We start from the raw sequence: 17,674 nt of genomic DNA on the forward strand, positions 1-17,674 counted from the left end.
TCACCTGGATGTCACCTGGATGTCACAAAGCACCAAAGCCACCCTCGGACGTCGTTTATTGTCCCCACTGGGGGGATTTGGGGACACTTTGGGGACAGCAGAAGGTGGCCGGGGACTGTGCCACCTCCTCTGGGGACATCTTGGGGACATTTTTCACACGGCCACCGGCTCCTGGACGTGGTGGTGGCGCTTGACCACGAAGAGTTTCTGTCCCGAGACGGTGACAAGGAGGGAGTGCTCGCCAAAAACCACTGGGGACAACGGGGACAGTGCCACCCTCCGTGTCCCCGAGGTCCCCAAGGCCACCCCTGGTGTCACCGGGGCCATCAGGGACAGGGGGACAATGGGGACAGGGCCACCCACAGAACCCTGGGGACAATTCTGCGTGGCCTTGGGGACATTTTGGGGACCCTGGGGACAATTCTGGGGACACCGGAGAGTTCAGAACCCCCTAAAATTCCCCCTGGGGGACACTTCAGTGACCTTGGGGACAATTCTGGGACATTTGGGGATATTTTGGGGACACTGGAGAGCTCCGATTTCCTGAAATCCCCCCTGGGATTGGGGACACTCTGGTGGCCCTGGGGACAATTTTGGGGACACTGGAGAACTCGGAACCCCCTAAAACCCACCCTGGGGGACAATTTTCGTGGCCTTGGGGACAATTTTGGTGCCACTTTGTGACCCTTCAGTGCCACCGGGTGACCTGGGGGACACTCTGGTGGCGCTGGGGACAATTTTGGGGACATCTGGGGACACTGGAGAGCTCTGAACCCCCTAAAATCCCTCCTGGGGGACACTTTGGGGACAATTTTGGTGCCACTTTGTGACCCTTCAGTGCCACCGGGTGACCTGGGGGACATTGGTGGCCCTGGGGACAATTTTGGGGACATCTGGGGACACTGGAGAGCTCGGAACCCCCTAAAATCCCTCCTGGGGGACACTTTGGGGACAATTTTGGTGCCACTTTGTGACCCTTCAGTGACACCGGGTGACCTGGGGGACACTCTGGTGGCGCTGGGGACAATTTTGGGGACATCTGGGGACAATTTTGGGGACATTTTGGGGCCCGTCCCTCACCCGAGAGGCGGCGGAAGGGCGGCTCGTGGCCACGGGGCAACCGTAGCCCCAGGGCTGTGGCCACCAGGCCCTGCAGGATGGTGGCCGTGTGCTCGTCGTTCTCCAGGTCCCCCGAGGACTGGGAAAAGGGGAAAAAATTTGGGATTCGGGGCAAACCCCTCCTCCTCCTCCTTTTTGGGAATTTTCAGGTGAAGATCCCGAAAAAAATCGGGAGAACCCAAAGGGTGGAGGGGTGGAAGGAGGGGAAGGGGGGAAAGAAAAAAATTCCCCCCTAAAAAAAAAAAAATCAGATGGAAACTTCCAAAACTGAGCTGAGAACCCCCCCCCCCCCAAAAAAAAAAAAACAAAACACCGAGGACCCCCCCCAAAAAAAAAAAAAAAATCCCCCCGAGGATGTTCCCCGAAAATTCCCTCAAATTTTTGGGAATTTTCACTCAAAAATCCCCCCCCCCCCCCCCCCCAAAAAAAACTGGGAGAGCCCAGGAGGGAAAAGATCCCAAAAAATGCCCCCCCCCCCCCCCCCCCCCAAAAAAAAAAAAATCACCCGGGAGCCCCCAATTTTTGGGACCCTCCCTCCAAATTTTGGGAATCTTCCCATGACCCCTCCCCCATTTTTTAGGGAACCCCTCCCCCCTCCATTTCCCTTCCCCTCCCCCCAGTTTTTAAGGACCCCCTTCCCCAAATTTTGGGTCCCTTCCCCAATTTTTTAGGGACCCCTCCCCAATTCTTGACGCCCCCTCCCAGTTTTCTGCTCCCTCCCCCCCCCCCCCCCTCTCTCAAATTTCGGGGACCCCTCCCCAGTTCCGCCCCCCCCTCACGGCCAGCACGGCGCCGTCGCTGATGACGAGGTACCCGGCCTGAGCCGGGACCCGCTCCAGGCCCTGCGTCAGCGCCGAGGTCTGCAACCAGTATGGACCAGTATAAACCAGTACGGACCAGTATCATCCCAGCAAACATCAGTAACACCCAGTGCCTCCCCCAGTATCCCCCAACACTTCGCCCAAGCACCCCCCCAATCCCTCCCAGTCAAACCGAGTCCCCCCCCCCCCCCCCGTCCCCCCCTCCCCAGTCCATCCCAGTATCTCCCAGTTCCTCATCCCAGTTCTCACCATAGCGACGCTCCCGCTTCTCTTCCGGTCACGTGATCCAGCCTCAGTGCCCGCCCCGACTTCTCATTGGTTTAGAATTTGTTCGTCACCGATAGGCTCACTAATCAGAGCCCGCTCCGGGATCACGTGTTCAGAGGCGTGACGAACTCTATGGTTCGGCGGACCGGAAGTGACGCTCAATCATCCGGCGAGCGCCTCGTTGGTTCCGCCCCCCTCCCGCCATGGAACCGGAAGTCCCGCTCATCCCTCCACCGCTTTTCTCTATGGTTTCCCCCCCCCCCAGACGCTCAGTCCTCCAGGCTCCGTCTCTATCGTCCCTCAGTCCTCCACCTCTCCCCCTACCGGCGCCGCGCGCTCCCAAAATGCCGAAATTTGGACAAAACTCCCCAGAAGAACTTTAAAAAAATTGGAAATCACCCCGGGACGGCGCCCCCTCCACCGGCTCCGGGCAGCTCCTTCCACACAGCTGAGCGATCCCACGATGACCACAATCCCACAGCTGATCGCTCCCGCGGTAGCCACGACCGTTCCCATGGTAGCCACCCCCACCCCCACCCAAACAGCCCCACCAGCGGCCCGACCCCTGATTCCAGCGGCCGTCACCTCCCCCCCCCCCCCCCCCCCAGGTGACCCCAGCCATGGTAGCCACGACCATTCCAATGGTGGCCACGCCCGCCCCCACCAGTGGCCAAAGCCCTGAGTCCCAGTGGCCACCATGGTGCTCCCCCCGAGGCCAGCGCGGAGCCGGGTGCGGTAGCCAAGGAAGGATCCGGGGTTTATTCGCTGCGGTTAAACAAGTGCCCGAGCCCGGGGGGGGGGAGGGGAGAGGGGGGAGGGGACACCCCCGAGGTGGGGGAGGGGAGAGGAGGAACCCCTCCCCTCCCCCTCCCTCCCTCCCCCGCCCCGCCCCACCCGGGATAAATTCATATTTATATAATTTCATATTTATAATCGCAGTGGTCCTCACCACCCCCCCCCAACCCGCCCCGCCCCCCACCCCCAAAAAAAAAAAAAAAAAAAAAGTCCACCCCCAACCCGGGGGCGCTGCCCCTCCCCCAGCCCCCCCGCTTTTGTTTTTTTCTTTTTTTTTTTTTTTTTTTTGGGGGGGGGGGGGTGTTGGGGGGGGTGTGAAATTCTGGCAATTGGGGGGGGTGGGGGGAGGGGGGGGAGGGGTCGTGGGGGGCCCCTCCCTCCACCCCCAGGGCCCCCCCCCCCCCCTCAGTCGTCGATGCAGATCACCTCCCCCCCCCTCGGCTCCTTCTTCTCCAGCGCTTCGGCCTCGCGCTCCCGTTTCACCAGCACCGGGGGCCCGTTGGCTGCTGGGGAGGGGGCCACGGGGGGAGGGGGGGTCAGAGACCCCCAGGGACCCCCATCCATGGGAACCCCACCAAGAGACCCCCCCCAGGGACCCCCACCCGTGGGAACCCCCCGAGAGAACCCCCAGGGACCCCCACCCGTGGGAACCCTCCCAAAATCCCCCCCCAGGGACCCCCACCCGTGGGAACCCCCCCAAGAGACCCCCCCAGGGACCCCCACCCGTGGGAACCCTCCCAAAATCCCCTCCCCAGGGACCCCCACCCGTGGGAACCCCCCAAATTCCCCCCCCAGGGACCCCCACCCGTGGGAACCCCCCAAATTCCCCCCACAGGGACCCCCACCCGTGGGAACCCCCCAAATTCCCCCCACAGGGACCCCCACCCATGGGAACCCCCCAAATTCCCCCCCCAGGGACCCCCACCCGTGGGAAACCCCCAAAACCCCCCACCCCAGGGACCCCCACCCGTGGGAAACCCCCAAAACCCCCCCAGGGATCCCCCAAAAATTCCCCCGTGACACCCCCAGGGACCCCAGACCCCCACCCAAAGAGCAGAGCACCCCCCCCCCAATATCCCCAAATTTGTGGACCCCCCTCCCCCCCCACCCCCAATTCTCCATTTTTAGGATCCCCCCCCCCCCCCCCATGAATGTCCCCGTTTTTGGGGACCCTACCCCTCCACGTCCCCCAGATTTTGGGGACCCCCTCACCGGAGATGAAGGAGCCTGGTGGCATCTGGCTGTAGTTGGCCCCCCCGGGGGGGGGGAGGGCTCCGGCCGGGGGGGTCCCAAAGGTGCCCCCGTAACTCGGGGGGGTGGCGTAGGGCCCCGGCGGGAAAGTCTGGGGACAAAAGGGGACACGGATGTCACCTTGTCACCTCCCACTGCCACCACGGACACCCCCGGGTGTCCCCATGTGTCCCCCAGGGGTGACCCCGAGGTGTCCCCAGGGGTGTCCCCAAGATGACCCCAAGGTGTCCCCAAGGTGTCCCCAAGGTGTCCCCAGGGTGGTGGGAGGACATCCCCAAGGTCATGAGGGACATTCTCGAGGTTGTGAAGGATGTCCCAGTGGTGGCAAGGGACATCTCCAGGTCAGGGTGACAATGTCCCCATGTCCCCTGGCCAGGGTGACAATGAAAATGACAATGTCCCCATGACAGTGACAATGACAATGCGCCCGTGACAATGACAGTGACAATGTCACACGTGGCAGGTGGCTCTCGGTGCTCTTCCTGGCCAGGTGGCTCAGGACACCATGACAATGACAATGTGACAATGACAATGTCCCCATGACAATGACAATGACAATGACAAGGTGACAATGACAGGGACAAGGTGACAATGTGACTTACGGGTGGCTCTCGGTGCCCTTGCTGGCCAGGATGCCATGATGGCAATGTCCCCGTGACAGTGACAATGACAATGACAATGTCCCAGTGACAATGACAAGGTGACAGTGGTGACAGTGACAGTGACACGGTGACAGTGACAAGGTGACAGGGACAAGGTGACAATGACAAGGTGACAGTGACAGTGGTGACAGTGACGGGGTGACTCACGGGCGGCGGGTGGCTCTCGGTGCCCTTGCTGGCCAGGATGCCATGATGGCAATGTCCCCGTGACAGTGACAATGACACGGTGACAATGACACGGTGACAATGACAAGGTGACAGTGACAGTGGTGACAGTGACGGGGTGACTCACGGGCGGCGGGTGGCTCTCGGTGCCCTTGCTGGCCAGGATGCCATGATGGCAATGTCCCCGTGACGGTGACAATGACAAGGTGACAGTGACAGTGGTGACAGTGACAAGGTGACAGTGACAGGGTGACAGTGGTGACAGTGACAGGGTGACTCACGGGCGGCGGGTGGCTCTCGGTGCCCTTGCTGGCCAGCCGGCTCAGGATGCTGCGCTCGGACATCTGCAGGCGGGCGGCGATGGGCGGGATGCGGGACAGCGTGGCCGGCAGGCGCGTCACGTCGGCCTTCATGTCGCTGAGCAGCTCCTCCAGCTGGTTCAGCACTGCCGCGGGGCCGGGGGCGACACGGAGAGAGAAAAACAGGGGCGGGGGGGCGCCCGTCAGCGCCGGGGGACCGTCCCGCACCTGCTCGGAGGTTACTCGCGGGTTACTCGCGGGTTACTCGCGGGTTACTCGCGGGTTACTCGGAGGTTGGTGGCGGGGCGCGGGTGGGAGATACTCACGTGAGAGAAGGGGGTGGGGAGAGGGAGGGGATGGGAGTTACTCGGGGGATGCTCAGAGCTTACTCGGGGGTGCGGGGGAGGGGGGGCATGCTCGGGGGGAGGGGCTTTGAGTAGGCTGGGAGTGCTCAGGGTTTGCTCCTGAGTTACTCAGGGTTTAATCCTGACTTACTCAGGGTTTACTCCTGGCTTACTCAGGGTTTACTCCTGAGTTACTCGGGGTTTAATCCTGGCTTACTCAGGGTTTACTCCTGAGTTACTCAGGGTTTAATCCTGACTTACTCAGGGTTTACTCCTGGCTTACTCAGGGTTTACTCCTGAGTTACTCAGGGTTTAATCCTGACTTACTCGGGGTTTACTCCTGGCTTACTCAGGGTTTACGCCTGACTTACTCAGGGTTTACTCCTGACTTACTCCAGGTGTGCCTCGCCCACCTGCGCTCTTTACTCAGAATATCTCCAGGTACTCCAGAGATACTCCAGGGTTATTCTTTATGCTCTGAGGATACTCCTCGGCTGCCCCAGAGATACTCCAGGGTTACTCTGTGCCTACTCCATGGCTACTCCTTGGACACGCCAGAGGTAACTCCGGGTGTTCTCTGCCCTTACTCTGGGTCTGCTCTGGAGTTACTCCAGACTTACTCCCTGTATAATGACTGGAGGCACCGGGGCTACTCTGGGTTTACTCCTCAGATACTCCAGGTTTGCCCCTTGGCCGCACTAAAGCTACTCCTGGGTTACACCAGGGATACTCCACAGCCATACCGGAGCTACTCAGGGCATCCTCATCCTTTACTCCAGGGTTACTCCTGCTGTGGGCCCCAAGGCCTCTGATACTCCTTGCTTACTCTGGGGATACTCCTGGCTTTAAACACACTGGGGATACTCTGGGTTTACTCAGCTCATCCCTCTCGAGCGCTCCGGGCTTTACTCATTAATTACACCAGAGATACTCCGGGCTTACACCGGGGTGCTCTGTGCTACTCCAGCCTTACTCCAGCCTTACTCCCGGCATGCACCGCGTTCATACTCCGGGGATACTCCGCAAAGAACACCCCCGGCCGAGGAAGGAGGGAGGGGAGGAAGGAGGATCGAGACGTAAACTACTCCAGAGATACACACAGGACAGGCACGAGGGACATTACTCCAGCTTTACACCACATTTACTCAGCAGAGCCCCCCCAAGCGCCAAGCCAAAACCCGCAAACCCCTCAGCACGCTCCCTCCTTACTCCCACTTTACTATCACCTTACTACGACTTCACTGTGATTTTCCGACTCTACTCTGACCTTACCATGACTTTATTACAGCTTTACTACGACCTTACCATGACTTTACTATGACTTTACTCTGACCGTACTCCGACTACGACTTTACTGACTTTACTCCAACCTTACTCCGACTTCACCACGGCCTTGCTGTGACTTTATGTCGGCTTTACTACAACTTTACTCTGGCTTTACTCTGACTTTACTGCTACTTCACCTTTACTCCGACCTTAATTCGACTTTACCCCAACCTTAGTACAACTTCACGCCGACTTTACCATGACCTTACTACAACTTCACTATGACTTCACTCCGACCTTACTACTACTTTACTCTCGCTTTACTGCTACTTTACTCTGACCTTACTTTGACTTTACTCCAACCTTATTATGACTTTACTATGACCTTATGACACCTTTGCTCTGCGTTCACTCCAACTTTACTCTGACTTTAACGCCGACCTTACTGCTACTTTCCTTCAACCTTATTATGGCTTTACTATGACTTTACTCCAACCTTAATACGACTTTACTCCAACTTTACTCTGACCTTAATTCGACATTATCCCAACCACATTACGACCTTACGCCTACTTCACTCCGACTTTACCATGACCTTACTCTGACCTTACTCCAACTTTACTCTGACTTCACTCCAATTTTGCTCTGTCTTTACTACGACCTTAATTCGACTTTACCCCGACCTCATTACAAACTTATGCCGACTTCACCACAACTTTACCATGACCTTACTCTGAACTTACCAAGACCTTACTCCCACTTTACTCCGACCTTAGTTCGACTTTACCCCAACCTTATTACAGCCTTAGGCCGACTTCACTCCGACTTCACCATGACCTTACTACAACCTTACTCTGACTTTACTATGACTTTACTGCAATTTTACTACAACCTTACTCCGACTTTACCACGACTTTACTACAACTTTACTACAATCTTACTCCGACTTTACTATGACTTTACTCCAACTTTACTCCGACTTTACTACAACCTTACTCCAACTTTACTCTCACTTTACAACAACTTTACTACAACTTTACTCCAACTTTACACCAACCCCTCCCTTCCCCCCCCCCCAAAAAAAAAAAAAGAAAAAAAAAGAAACCCAAGCCAACGCCCGTTCCCAACGAGGCCCCGCTCCCCGTCCTCCCCCGGAGCAGCGCGCGCGCGGAGCAAGGACACACCGGGAGGCGGCGGTTGGGAGCAGAACCCCTCTTTAATGGTTGCCAGCACGCGTACAGAAGGCGCGAGGAGCTACACGGGGCGTCCGCGCCGGGCGCGCCGGCCCTGCCGCCTCTTACCCTTGTGCAGCACGGCGTTGGCCGGCTTGTTGCCCGCCAGCGACTCCTTGGACAAGTGCTGGTGGCTCTCGGCCAGGCACTCGACCTCGGCGAAGCGCGTGTTCAGGGCCATGGCGGGGTGGCTGGGGTCCTGCGTCATGTTCAGGTAGGCGGCGCGGCGCAGTTGTTCTTCGATCACCAGAGCTTGTTCCAGGAGCTGCGAGAGGGGAGGGAGGAGGGGAAGGGGTTAATGGAGGAGGGGGGTTTGGGGGGTTGGGGGTTCAGGAGGGGGTTTGGGGTTATTAGAGGAGGGGGTTGGGTTATTTGGGGAGGGGGTTGGGTTATTTGGGGAGGGGGTTGGGGTTATTTGGGGAGGGGGTTTGGGGTTATTTGGGGAGGGGGTTGGGGTTATTTGGGGAGGGGGTTTGGGGTTATTTGGGGAGGGTGGTTGGGGTTATTTGGGGAGGGGGTTGGGGTTATTAGAGGAGGGGGTTGGGGTTATTTGGGGAGGGGGTTTGGGGTTATTTGGGGAGGGGTTTGGGGTTATTTGGGGAGGGGGTTTGGGGTTATTAGAGGAGGGGTTGGGGTTATTTGGGGAGGGGTTTGGGGTTATTTGGGGAGGGGGTTGGGGTTATTTGGGGAGGGGGTTGGGGGGTTTGGTGACAGCTGGAGGGTGCAGGTGTTGTCGGGTGCAGCCCTGACCTCACCCCACACCTGGAACCCCCACCCAGGTGCTCGAGCACCCTTGGCCCCCTCCCCGCTCATCCCAACCCCTGGTGCCACCCTCACTGTCACCCTGGCTGTCACCCTCGTGCCACCCCTGGCTGTCACCCGCTGCCACCGCGGGCGCTGACCTTGAAGCGTCGCGCCAGGAATTTGTTCTTCATCTCCAGGAAATTCCCTTTGGAGGCCTCGCCCTTGAAGGGTTCGTTGATGACCCCGAAGGCGCCGTCGTTCTGGATGTCGGTCCAGCGCGCGTAGCCGTGGCTGAGGGCTAAGGACTGTCACTGTCACCGTGTGACACTGTCACCGTGTCACTGTGTCGTGTCACCGTGTCACCATGTCACTGTTTCACCATGTCACTGTCACCGTGTAACACTTCTACTGTGTCAGTGTGTCGTTGTCACCATGTCACTATGTCACTGTGTCACCATGTGACACTGTCACTGTGTCACCATGTCACTGTGTGACACTCACCTTGTCACCGTGTCACCTTGTGACACTGTCACCGTGTGACACTGTTACCATGTCACTGTGTCACCGTGTGACAGTCACCATGTCACCGCGTCACTGTCACCATATCACCGTGTGACACTGTCACCGTGTCACCATGTCACCGTGTGACACCGTCACCGTGTCACTGTGTCACCGTGTGACAGTCACCATGTCACCATGTCACTGTGTCACCATATCACCGTGTGACACTGTCACCGTGTCACTGTGTCACCGTGCAACAGTCACTGTGTCACCGCGTCACTGTGTCACCATATCACTGTGTGACACTGTCACCGTGTCACTGTGTCACCATGCGACAGTCACTGTGTCACCGCGTCACTGTGTCACCATATCACCGTGTGACAGTCACCGTGTCACTATGTCACCGTGTGACACTGTTACCATGTCACTGTGTCACCTTGTGACGCTGTCACCGTGTCACTGTGTCACTGTGTGACGCTGTCACCGTGTCACTGTGTCACCGTGTCACCATATCACCGTGTGACACTGCCACCATGTGACACTGTCACCGTGTCACCGTGTCACCGTGTCATCATGTCACCCTGTCCCCAGCATCCCCCACATCCAGTGCGTAGCCGTGGCTGCGAGCTAAGGACTGTCACCGTGTCAGTGTCACCATGTCACTGTGTCACAATGTCACCATGTGACACTGTCACCGTGTCACCACATCGCCCCGTCCCCAACATCCCCCACATCCACACACCAAGCATGGATGCCACCCTGTCCTCGCTGTCACCCTGTCCTCACTGTCACCCTCACCGTGTCACCCTCACCGTGTCACCCTCACCGTGTCACCCTCTCCTCTCCAGTCCAGGGAGGTCAACAACCCCCAGCATGTGATGGGGACACCCCAAATCCCCCTGGGAACACCCCAAATCCCCCCGGGGACACCCCAAATCCCCCCAGGGACACCCCAAATCCCTAAAGGGACACCCCAAATCCCCCCAGGGACCCCCAGAATTCCCCCAAGGATACAGCACGATCCCAGCCAGCAGCCAGGTGCCAGTGTCACCCTCACCGTGTCACCGTCCCCAGCCCCATGGGAACACCCCAAAGCCCCACGGGAACACCCCAAATCCCTAAAGGGACACCCCAAAGCCCCCCGGGGACCCCCAGAATTCCCCCAAGGATACAGCACGATCCCAGCCAGCAGCCAGTAGTCGTGGCGCCGGTGCCAGATCTCGTTGAGCTTCCCCGAGGAGATGGCGGCGCGCTCCTCGTTCTGCCAGAGCGTGTGCAGCTCTGGGGAGGGGGAAGAGGGTCAGGGGGGACCCCCCCGTGTCACTCCAGTGTCCCCCCAGTGTCTCCCAGTATGCCCCAGTATCTCCCAGTGTCCCTCGGTGTCTCTCCAGTGTCCTCCCAGTGTCTCCCAGTATGCCCCAGTATCTCCCAGTGTCCCTCGGTGTCTCTCCAGTGTCCTCCCAGTGTCTCCCAGTATGCCCCAGTATCTCCCAGTGTCCCTCGGTGTCCTCCGGTATCCCCCAATGCCCCCCTGGTGTCCCCCTGGTATCCCCCAGTGTCTCCCAGTGTCCCCCAGTGTCACCCAGTACCTCCCAGTAACCCCAGTAACTCCCAGTATCTCGGTATCCCCCAGTGTCCTCCACTGTCCCCCAGTATCCCCCAGTGTCCCCTGATGTCTCTCAGTGTCCCCCCAGTATCCCCCAGTACCTCCCAGTATCCCCAGTAACCCCCAGTCTCCCCAAGTACCTCCCAGTATCCCCCCAGTGCCACCCTGGTGTCCCCCAGTATCTTTCAGTACCCCCAGTCCCTCCCAGTATCCCCAGTCTCACCAGTAAAGCCCCCGTCGGCGATGTTGAACATGAACCGCGGTTTCTCCCAGTCCCTCCCAGTATCCCCAGTCCCTCCCAGTATCCCCAGTCTCACCAGTAAAGCCCCCGTCGGCGATGTTGAACATGAACCGTGGTTTCTCCCAGTCCCTCCCCAGTACCCCCAGTCCCTCCCAGTATCCCCAGTCTCACCAGTAAAGCCCCCGTCGGCGATGTTGAACATGAACCGCGGTTTCTCCCAGTCCCTCCCCAGTATCCCCAGTCCCTCCCAGTATCCCCAGTCTCACCAGTAAAGCCCCCGTCGGCGATGTTGAACATGAACCGCGGTTTCTCCCAGTCCCTCCCCAGTATCCCCAGTCCCTCCCAGTATCCCCAGTCTCACCAGTAAAGCCCCCGTCGGCGATGTTGAACATGAACCGCGGTTTCTCCCAGTCCCTCCCAGTATCCCCAGTCCCTCCCAGTATCCCCAGTCTCACCAGTAAAGCCCCCGTCGGCGATGTTGAACATGAACCGTGGTTTCTCCCAGTCCCTCCCCAGTACCCCCAGTCCCTCCCAGTATCCCCAGTCTCACCAGTAAAGCCCCCGTCGGCGATGTTGAACATGAACCGCGGTTTCTCCCAGTCCCTCCCCAGTATCCCCAGTCCCTCCCAGTATCCCCAGTCTCACCAGTAAAGCCCCCGTCGGCGATGTTGAACATGAACCGCGGTTTCTCCCAGTCCCTCCCAGTATCCCCAGTCCCTCCCAGTATCCCCAGTCTCACCAGTAAAGCCCCCGTCGGCGATGTTGAACATGAACCGCGGTTTCTCCCAGTCCCTCCCCAGTATCCCCAGTCCCTCCCAGTATCCCCAGTCTCACCAGTAAAGCCCCCATCGGCGATGTTGAACATGAACCGCGGTTTCTCCCAGTCCCTCCCCAGTACCCCCAGTCCCTCCCAGTATCCCCAGTCTCACCAGTAAAGCCCCCGTCGGCGATGTTGAACATGAACCGCAGTTTCTCCCAGTCCCTCCCAGTATCCCCAGTCCCTCCCAGTATCCCCAGTCTCACCAGTAAAGCCCCCGTCGGCGATGTTGAACATGAACCGCGGTTTCTCCCAGTCCCTCCCAGTATCCCCAGTCCCTCCCAGTATCCCCAGTCTCACCAGTAAAGCCCCCGTCGGCGATGTTGAACATGAACCGCGGTTTCTCGGCTCTCTCGTCCCGGCGCCCGTTGGGTCGAGGGTCCGGCCTGGGAGGATCCTTCTCTGTCTTTGTGTCCTCTGGGGGGGGGGACAGGGACGTGTTTGAGACCCCCAAAACACCCCCAAATCACCCCAAAACCCCCCCCGGAACACCCCCAGCCACCCCAAAACACCCCCAAATCACCCCAAAACCCCCCCCGGAACACCCCCAGCCACCCCAAAACACCCCAAACAATCCCAGCCCACCCTAAACACCCCCAGAACAGCCCCAGTCCCCCCAAAAAAACCCCAAAACACCCCTAGCCACCCCAAAACCACCCCAAAACACCCCCAGCCACCCCAAAACACCCCCAAATCACCCCAAAACCCCCCCCGGAACACCCCCAGCCACCCCAAACCACCCCAAACAATCCCAGCCCACCCTAAAACACCTCCAGCTCACCCCAAACACCCCCAGAACAGCTCCAGTCCCCCCCAAAAAAACCCAGAACACCTCCAGCCCACCCCAAATCAACCCCACACACCCCAAGCCACCCCAAAACCACCCCAAAACACCCCAAATATCCCGAGAACCCCAAACAGCCCAAAACCCCAAAACCACCCCAAAACACCCCAAAACACCTCCAGCCCCCCCAAAACACCCCCAAATCACCCTAAACACCCTCAGAACACCCCCAGCCACCATCAATCACCACCAGCACCCCAAAACACCCCCAGCCCCTTCAAAATACCCCAAACCACCCCAAAACAACCCCAAGCCCCCCTTTCTATTGAGCCCCACCCACCCAGATTAAGCCACGCCCTTTTCATTAAGCCCCGCCCCCAGCACCTCTTTTGGGGTCGGGGTCCCCCGGGCGCTCCTTGGGTTCCTCCTCCGGGGTTTTCTCGTCCCCTTTGTCCCCCCCCGGGCCCTTCTCGGCCTCGGCACCTGCAGGGGGGATGTGGGGGTCAGGGATTTGGGGTTTTTGGGATTTGGGGTTTTTGGGATTTGGGGTTTTCCAGGATTTGGGGTTTTTCAGGATTTGGGGTTTCCCAGAGTTTGGGTTTTCCAGGATTTCGGGTTTCTGGGATTTAGGGTTTTTCAGGGTTTGGGGTTTCTGGGATTTTGGGTTTTCCAGGAGTTGGGGTTTCTGGGATTTAGGGTTCCCATGATTTGAGGTTCCCAGGATTTCAGGTTCCTGGGATCTGGGAATTCTGGGATTTTGGGTTCTCGGGATTTGGGGTTTCTGGGATTTTGGGTCCCCAGGATTTCAGGTTCCTGGGATTTGGGAATTCTGGGATTTTGGGTTCCCACGATTTGGGGTTTCTGGGATTTTGGGTTTCTGGGATTTTGGGTTCCCGGGATTTTGGGTTCCCAGGATTTCAGGTTCCTGGGATTTGGGAATTCTGGGATTTTGGGTTCCCAGGATTTGGGGTTTCTGGGATTTTGGGTTTCTGGGATTTTGGGTTCCCAGGATTTCAGGTTCCCGGGATTTGGGAATTCTGGGATTTTGGGTTCCCAGGATTTGGGGTTTCTGGGATTTTGGGTTTCTGGGATTTCAGGTTCCCAGGATTTCAGGTTCCCAGGATTTGGGAATTCTGGGATTTCAGGTTCCCGGGATTTCGGGTTTCCAGGATTTGGGAATTCTGGGATTTCAGGTTCCCAGGATTTCACGTTCCTGGGATCTGGGAATTCTGGGATTTTGGGTTCCCAGGATTTGGGGTTTCTGGGATTTTGGGTTCCTGGGATTTCGGGGGGGGTCTCACCTGGCCGCTCCTCACGGGCCAAGGTCCCTTCGGCCTCGGGGTCTCTGTGTCCGGACCCCTCATCCTCGTCCCCCTTGCGGGGCCCCTCGGCCTCGCTGCCATCACCTGGGGACGGTGGCACCTCGGGGACAGGAGGCTGAGGGGACAAGGAGGGGGTGTCACCCTCGGTGTGACATCGTGACATCACCCCAACTCTGAGGGGGACAGGGCTGGGGACAGGGACAGGGATGGAGGGTGAGGACAGAGGGGACAGGGACAGGGCTGGGGACAGGGACATGGGGACAGGGACAGGGATGGAGGGTGAGGACAGAGGGGACAGGGACAGGGCTGGGGACAGGGACATGGGGACAGGGACATGGGGACAGGGACAGGGATGGAGGGTGAGGACAGAGGGGACAGGGACAGGGACATGGGGACAGGGACATGGGGACAGGGACATGGGGACAGGGACAGGGATGGAGGGTGAGGACAGAGGGGACAGGGACAGGGACATGGGGACAGGGACAGGGATGGAGGGTGAGGACAGAGGGGACAGGGACAGGGCTGGGGACCGGGACATGGGGACAGGGACATGGGGACAGGGACAGGGCTGGGGACAATGAGGGCACAGCTGGTGACAAGGACGAGGACAGGGTTGGCGACAGAACTGGGGACAGGGACAAAGTTAAGGACAAGATTGGGGACAGAGTTGGGGACAGGGACAGGGTGGGGACAGGACTGGGGACAGAGAGGAGACAGCAGGGGACAGGGAGGGGACAGGGATGGGATGGAATTGGGGACAAGGAGAACACTGGGGACTGGGAACGGGATGTGCTGGGGACAGGGGTGGGGACAGGGGTGGGGACAGTTGTGTCACTCACATCTGTCTCCATCTTCTCAGGACCTTTGGGCTCCTTCTCGTCCCTGGTGTCACCTTCGTCCCTGTCCGGGGGTGGCCCTGGCCCGTCCCCGCGCTCGCTGGGTGCCGGTGTGGCTGGGGACAGGGGACATCAGGACATCTGTCCCCATCCTGTCCCCATGTCCCCTGGGTGTCCCTCTCCTGTCCCCCTGGATCCCCCCCAATCCCTCTGTCCCCTTGTCCCCATCCCATGTCACTGTGTCCCCAACGTCACTGTCCCCTCCTGTCCTCACGTCCTGCCCTCCATCCTGTCCCTGTCCCCATTCCCATCCCATGTGCCCTGCATGTCCCCTTGTCCCCATCCATGTCCCCAGGCCTGTCCCGATCCATATCCTCACATCCCCAGCCCTGTCCCCATTCCCATCCCCCGTCCCCCACGTGTCCCCATCCGTATCCCCATGTCCCCATTCCCATTCCATGTCCCCCACATGTCCCCAGCCCTGACCCCATCCGTGTCCCCATGTCCCCATCCCTGTCCCCATCCCTGTCCCCATTCCCATCCCACGTCCCCCCATGTCCCCCACGTGTCCCCATCCCTGTCCCCATCCGTGTCCCCATGTCCCCATTCCCATCCCATGTCCCCATCCCTGTCCCCATTCCCATCCCATGTCCCCCACATGTCCCCAGCCCTGTCCCCATCCGTGTCCCCATGTCCCCATTCCCATCCCACGTCCCCCACGTGTCCCCATCCCTGACCCCATCCCTGTCCCCATTTGTGTCCCCATGTCCCCATTCCCATCCCATGTCCCCCACATGTCCCCAGCCCTGACCCCATCCGTGTCCCCATGTCCCCATTCCCATCCCATGTCCCCCATGTATCCCCATCCCTGTCCCCATCCCTGTCCCCATCCCTGTCCCCATGTCCCCATCCCTGTCCCAATTCCCATCCCGTGTCCCCCACGTGTCCCCATCCCTGTCCCCATCCGTGTCCCCATGTCCCCATTCCCATCCCATGTCCCCATCCCTGTCCCAATTCCCATCCCGTGTCCCCCACGTGTCCCCATCCCTGTCCCCATCCGTGTCCCCATGTCCCCATTCCCATCCCATGTCCCCCATGTATCCCCATCCCTGTCCCCATCCCTGTCCCAATTCCCATCCCACGTCCCCCACGTGTCCCCATCCTTGTCCCCATCCCTGTCCCCATTTGTGTCCCCATGTCCCCAGCCCCGTCCCCACGTCCCCACCCGTGTCCCCCGGGTGTCCCCGTGTCCGGTACCGGGTGTGGGGGGCTCTGGGCTGGGGGGGCCGCTCTGCTCGGGGCTGGGGGGTCCGGTCTTGGCGGGGGAGGAGGCGCGGGACGAGCGCTTGGAGTCAGCGCTGGGCTCCGGGGCCAGCTCGGGCAGGGACCAGCGCCCGTTGATGTGCTCGAACTCCTGCACCTGGGCAGGGGGAAAAGGGGGTCAGGGAACCCCAAAAACCCACCCCCAAAACCACAAAAACCTTCCTGGGAGCCCCAAAACCCCCAAATTCCCCCCACAGCTCGGGCAGGGACCAGCGCCCGTTGATGTGCTCCAACTCCAGGGACACACTCCAGGTGTTCAGGACTTCCCCAGGTGTGTCCCCAGGTGCGTCCCAAGGTGCTCAGGGTGTCCCCAGGGGTGTTCCTGGCTGTCCCCAGGTGTTCCTGGCTGTCCCCAGGTGTTCAGGCTGTCCCCTGATGTGTCCCCTGATGTGCCCCCAGGTGTTCCTGGCTGTCCCCAGGTGTGTTCCTGGCTGTCCCCAGGTGTGTCCCAAGGTGCTCAGGGTGTCCCCAGGTGTGTCCCCAGGTGTTCAGGCTGTCCCCAGGTGCTCAGGCTGTCCCCTGATGTGTCCCCAGGTGTCCCCTGATGTTTCCCCAGGTGCTCAGGCTCTCCCCAGGTGTGTCCCCAGGTGCTCAGCCTGTCCCCAGGTGTCCCCTGATGTGTCCCCAGGTGCTCAGGCTCTCCTCAGGTGTGTCCCCAGGTGCTCAGCCTGTCCCCAGGTGTCCCCTGATGTGTCCCCAGGTGCTCAGGTTGTCCCAGGTGTGTCCCCAGGTGTCCCCCCCAGGTGTGCAGGTACCTTTTTCTTGACGAGGGACATGACTCCGATGCGGGTCAGCACCTGCTGCCGGGACAGCCCCTCCCGGGGGACGCCGTCCGCGAACGTCTCGGAGCCGTCGGCGCCCGGCTCGCACAGGTGACGCATGAACAGGGACACGTAGGCCCTGGGGACAGCGCTCAGGGCCACCACCCGCTGCCAGGGCCACCACCCGCTGCCACCAGACTGCCCCGGGGTCACTGCCACCACCCCCTGCCACTGCCAATACCCGCTGGCGCTGCCACCGTCCGCTGCCACCACCATGCCTCAGTGTCACTGTCACCACCCTGCCAGGGCCACCAAACTGCCCTGAGGTCACTGTCACCACCCACTGCCACTGCCACCATCCTCTGTCACCACCCTGCCAGGGCCACCAAACTGCCCTGAGGTCACTGTCACCACCCACTGCCACTGCCACCATCCTCTGTCACCACCCTGCCAGGGCCACCAAACTGCCCTGAGGTCACTGTCACCGCCCACTGCCACTGCCACCATCCTGTGTCACC

At 59.8% G+C, this 17,674-nt stretch overlaps 2 protein-coding genes across 3 annotated transcripts in view; both read right to left on the reverse strand.

The window, feature by feature from the left end:
• Nucleotides 1-9: 9 nt before the first annotated feature.
• Nucleotides 10-2,306, reverse strand: LAMTOR4 (late endosomal/lysosomal adaptor, MAPK and MTOR activator 4). 2 transcript variants are annotated; one of them, XM_062512198.1, is made up of 4 exons: nucleotides 2,190-2,222; nucleotides 1,899-1,979; nucleotides 1,081-1,198; nucleotides 10-251 (listed from the first exon to the last, which is right to left on the reverse strand). In XM_062512198.1, the coding sequence occupies exons 1-4, from the start codon at nucleotides 2,190-2,192 to the stop codon at nucleotides 154-156; spliced, it is 300 nt and encodes a 99-aa protein (XP_062368182.1). In that variant the 5' UTR covers nucleotides 2,193-2,222; the 3' UTR covers nucleotides 10-153. The 2 variants fall into 2 exon arrangements, with proteins under 2 accessions (XP_062368182.1, XP_062368183.1); XM_062512199.1 differs by lacking the exon at nucleotides 1,899-1,979 and having other exon boundaries at nucleotides 2,190-2,306.
• Nucleotides 2,307-3,407: 1,101 nt separating this feature from the next.
• Nucleotides 3,408-17,674, reverse strand: part of CHD3 (chromodomain helicase DNA binding protein 3) — a 52,561-nt gene continuing 38,294 nt past the window's right edge. The window contains exons 30-41 of the mRNA XM_062512183.1: nucleotides 17,151-17,295; nucleotides 16,330-16,492; nucleotides 15,076-15,188; nucleotides 14,216-14,351; nucleotides 13,299-13,397; nucleotides 12,431-12,547; nucleotides 10,639-10,747; nucleotides 9,124-9,256; nucleotides 8,291-8,486; nucleotides 5,362-5,525; nucleotides 4,215-4,344; nucleotides 3,408-3,508 (exon numbers count right to left, since the gene is read on the reverse strand). Of these exons, the coding sequence (XP_062368167.1) occupies nucleotides 3,408-3,508; nucleotides 4,215-4,344; nucleotides 5,362-5,525; nucleotides 8,291-8,486; nucleotides 9,124-9,256; nucleotides 10,639-10,747; nucleotides 12,431-12,547; nucleotides 13,299-13,397; nucleotides 14,216-14,351; nucleotides 15,076-15,188; nucleotides 16,330-16,492; nucleotides 17,151-17,295 (1,606 nt within the window). The remainder of the gene's footprint in view (nucleotides 3,509-4,214; nucleotides 4,345-5,361; nucleotides 5,526-8,290; nucleotides 8,487-9,123; nucleotides 9,257-10,638; nucleotides 10,748-12,430; nucleotides 12,548-13,298; nucleotides 13,398-14,215; nucleotides 14,352-15,075; nucleotides 15,189-16,329; nucleotides 16,493-17,150; nucleotides 17,296-17,674) is intronic.

The sequence above is a fragment of the Cinclus cinclus genome, chromosome 34 (assembly GCF_963662255.1).
Source record: "Cinclus cinclus chromosome 34, bCinCin1.1, whole genome shotgun sequence".
Lineage (NCBI taxonomy): Eukaryota > Metazoa > Chordata > Aves > Passeriformes > Cinclidae > Cinclus > Cinclus cinclus.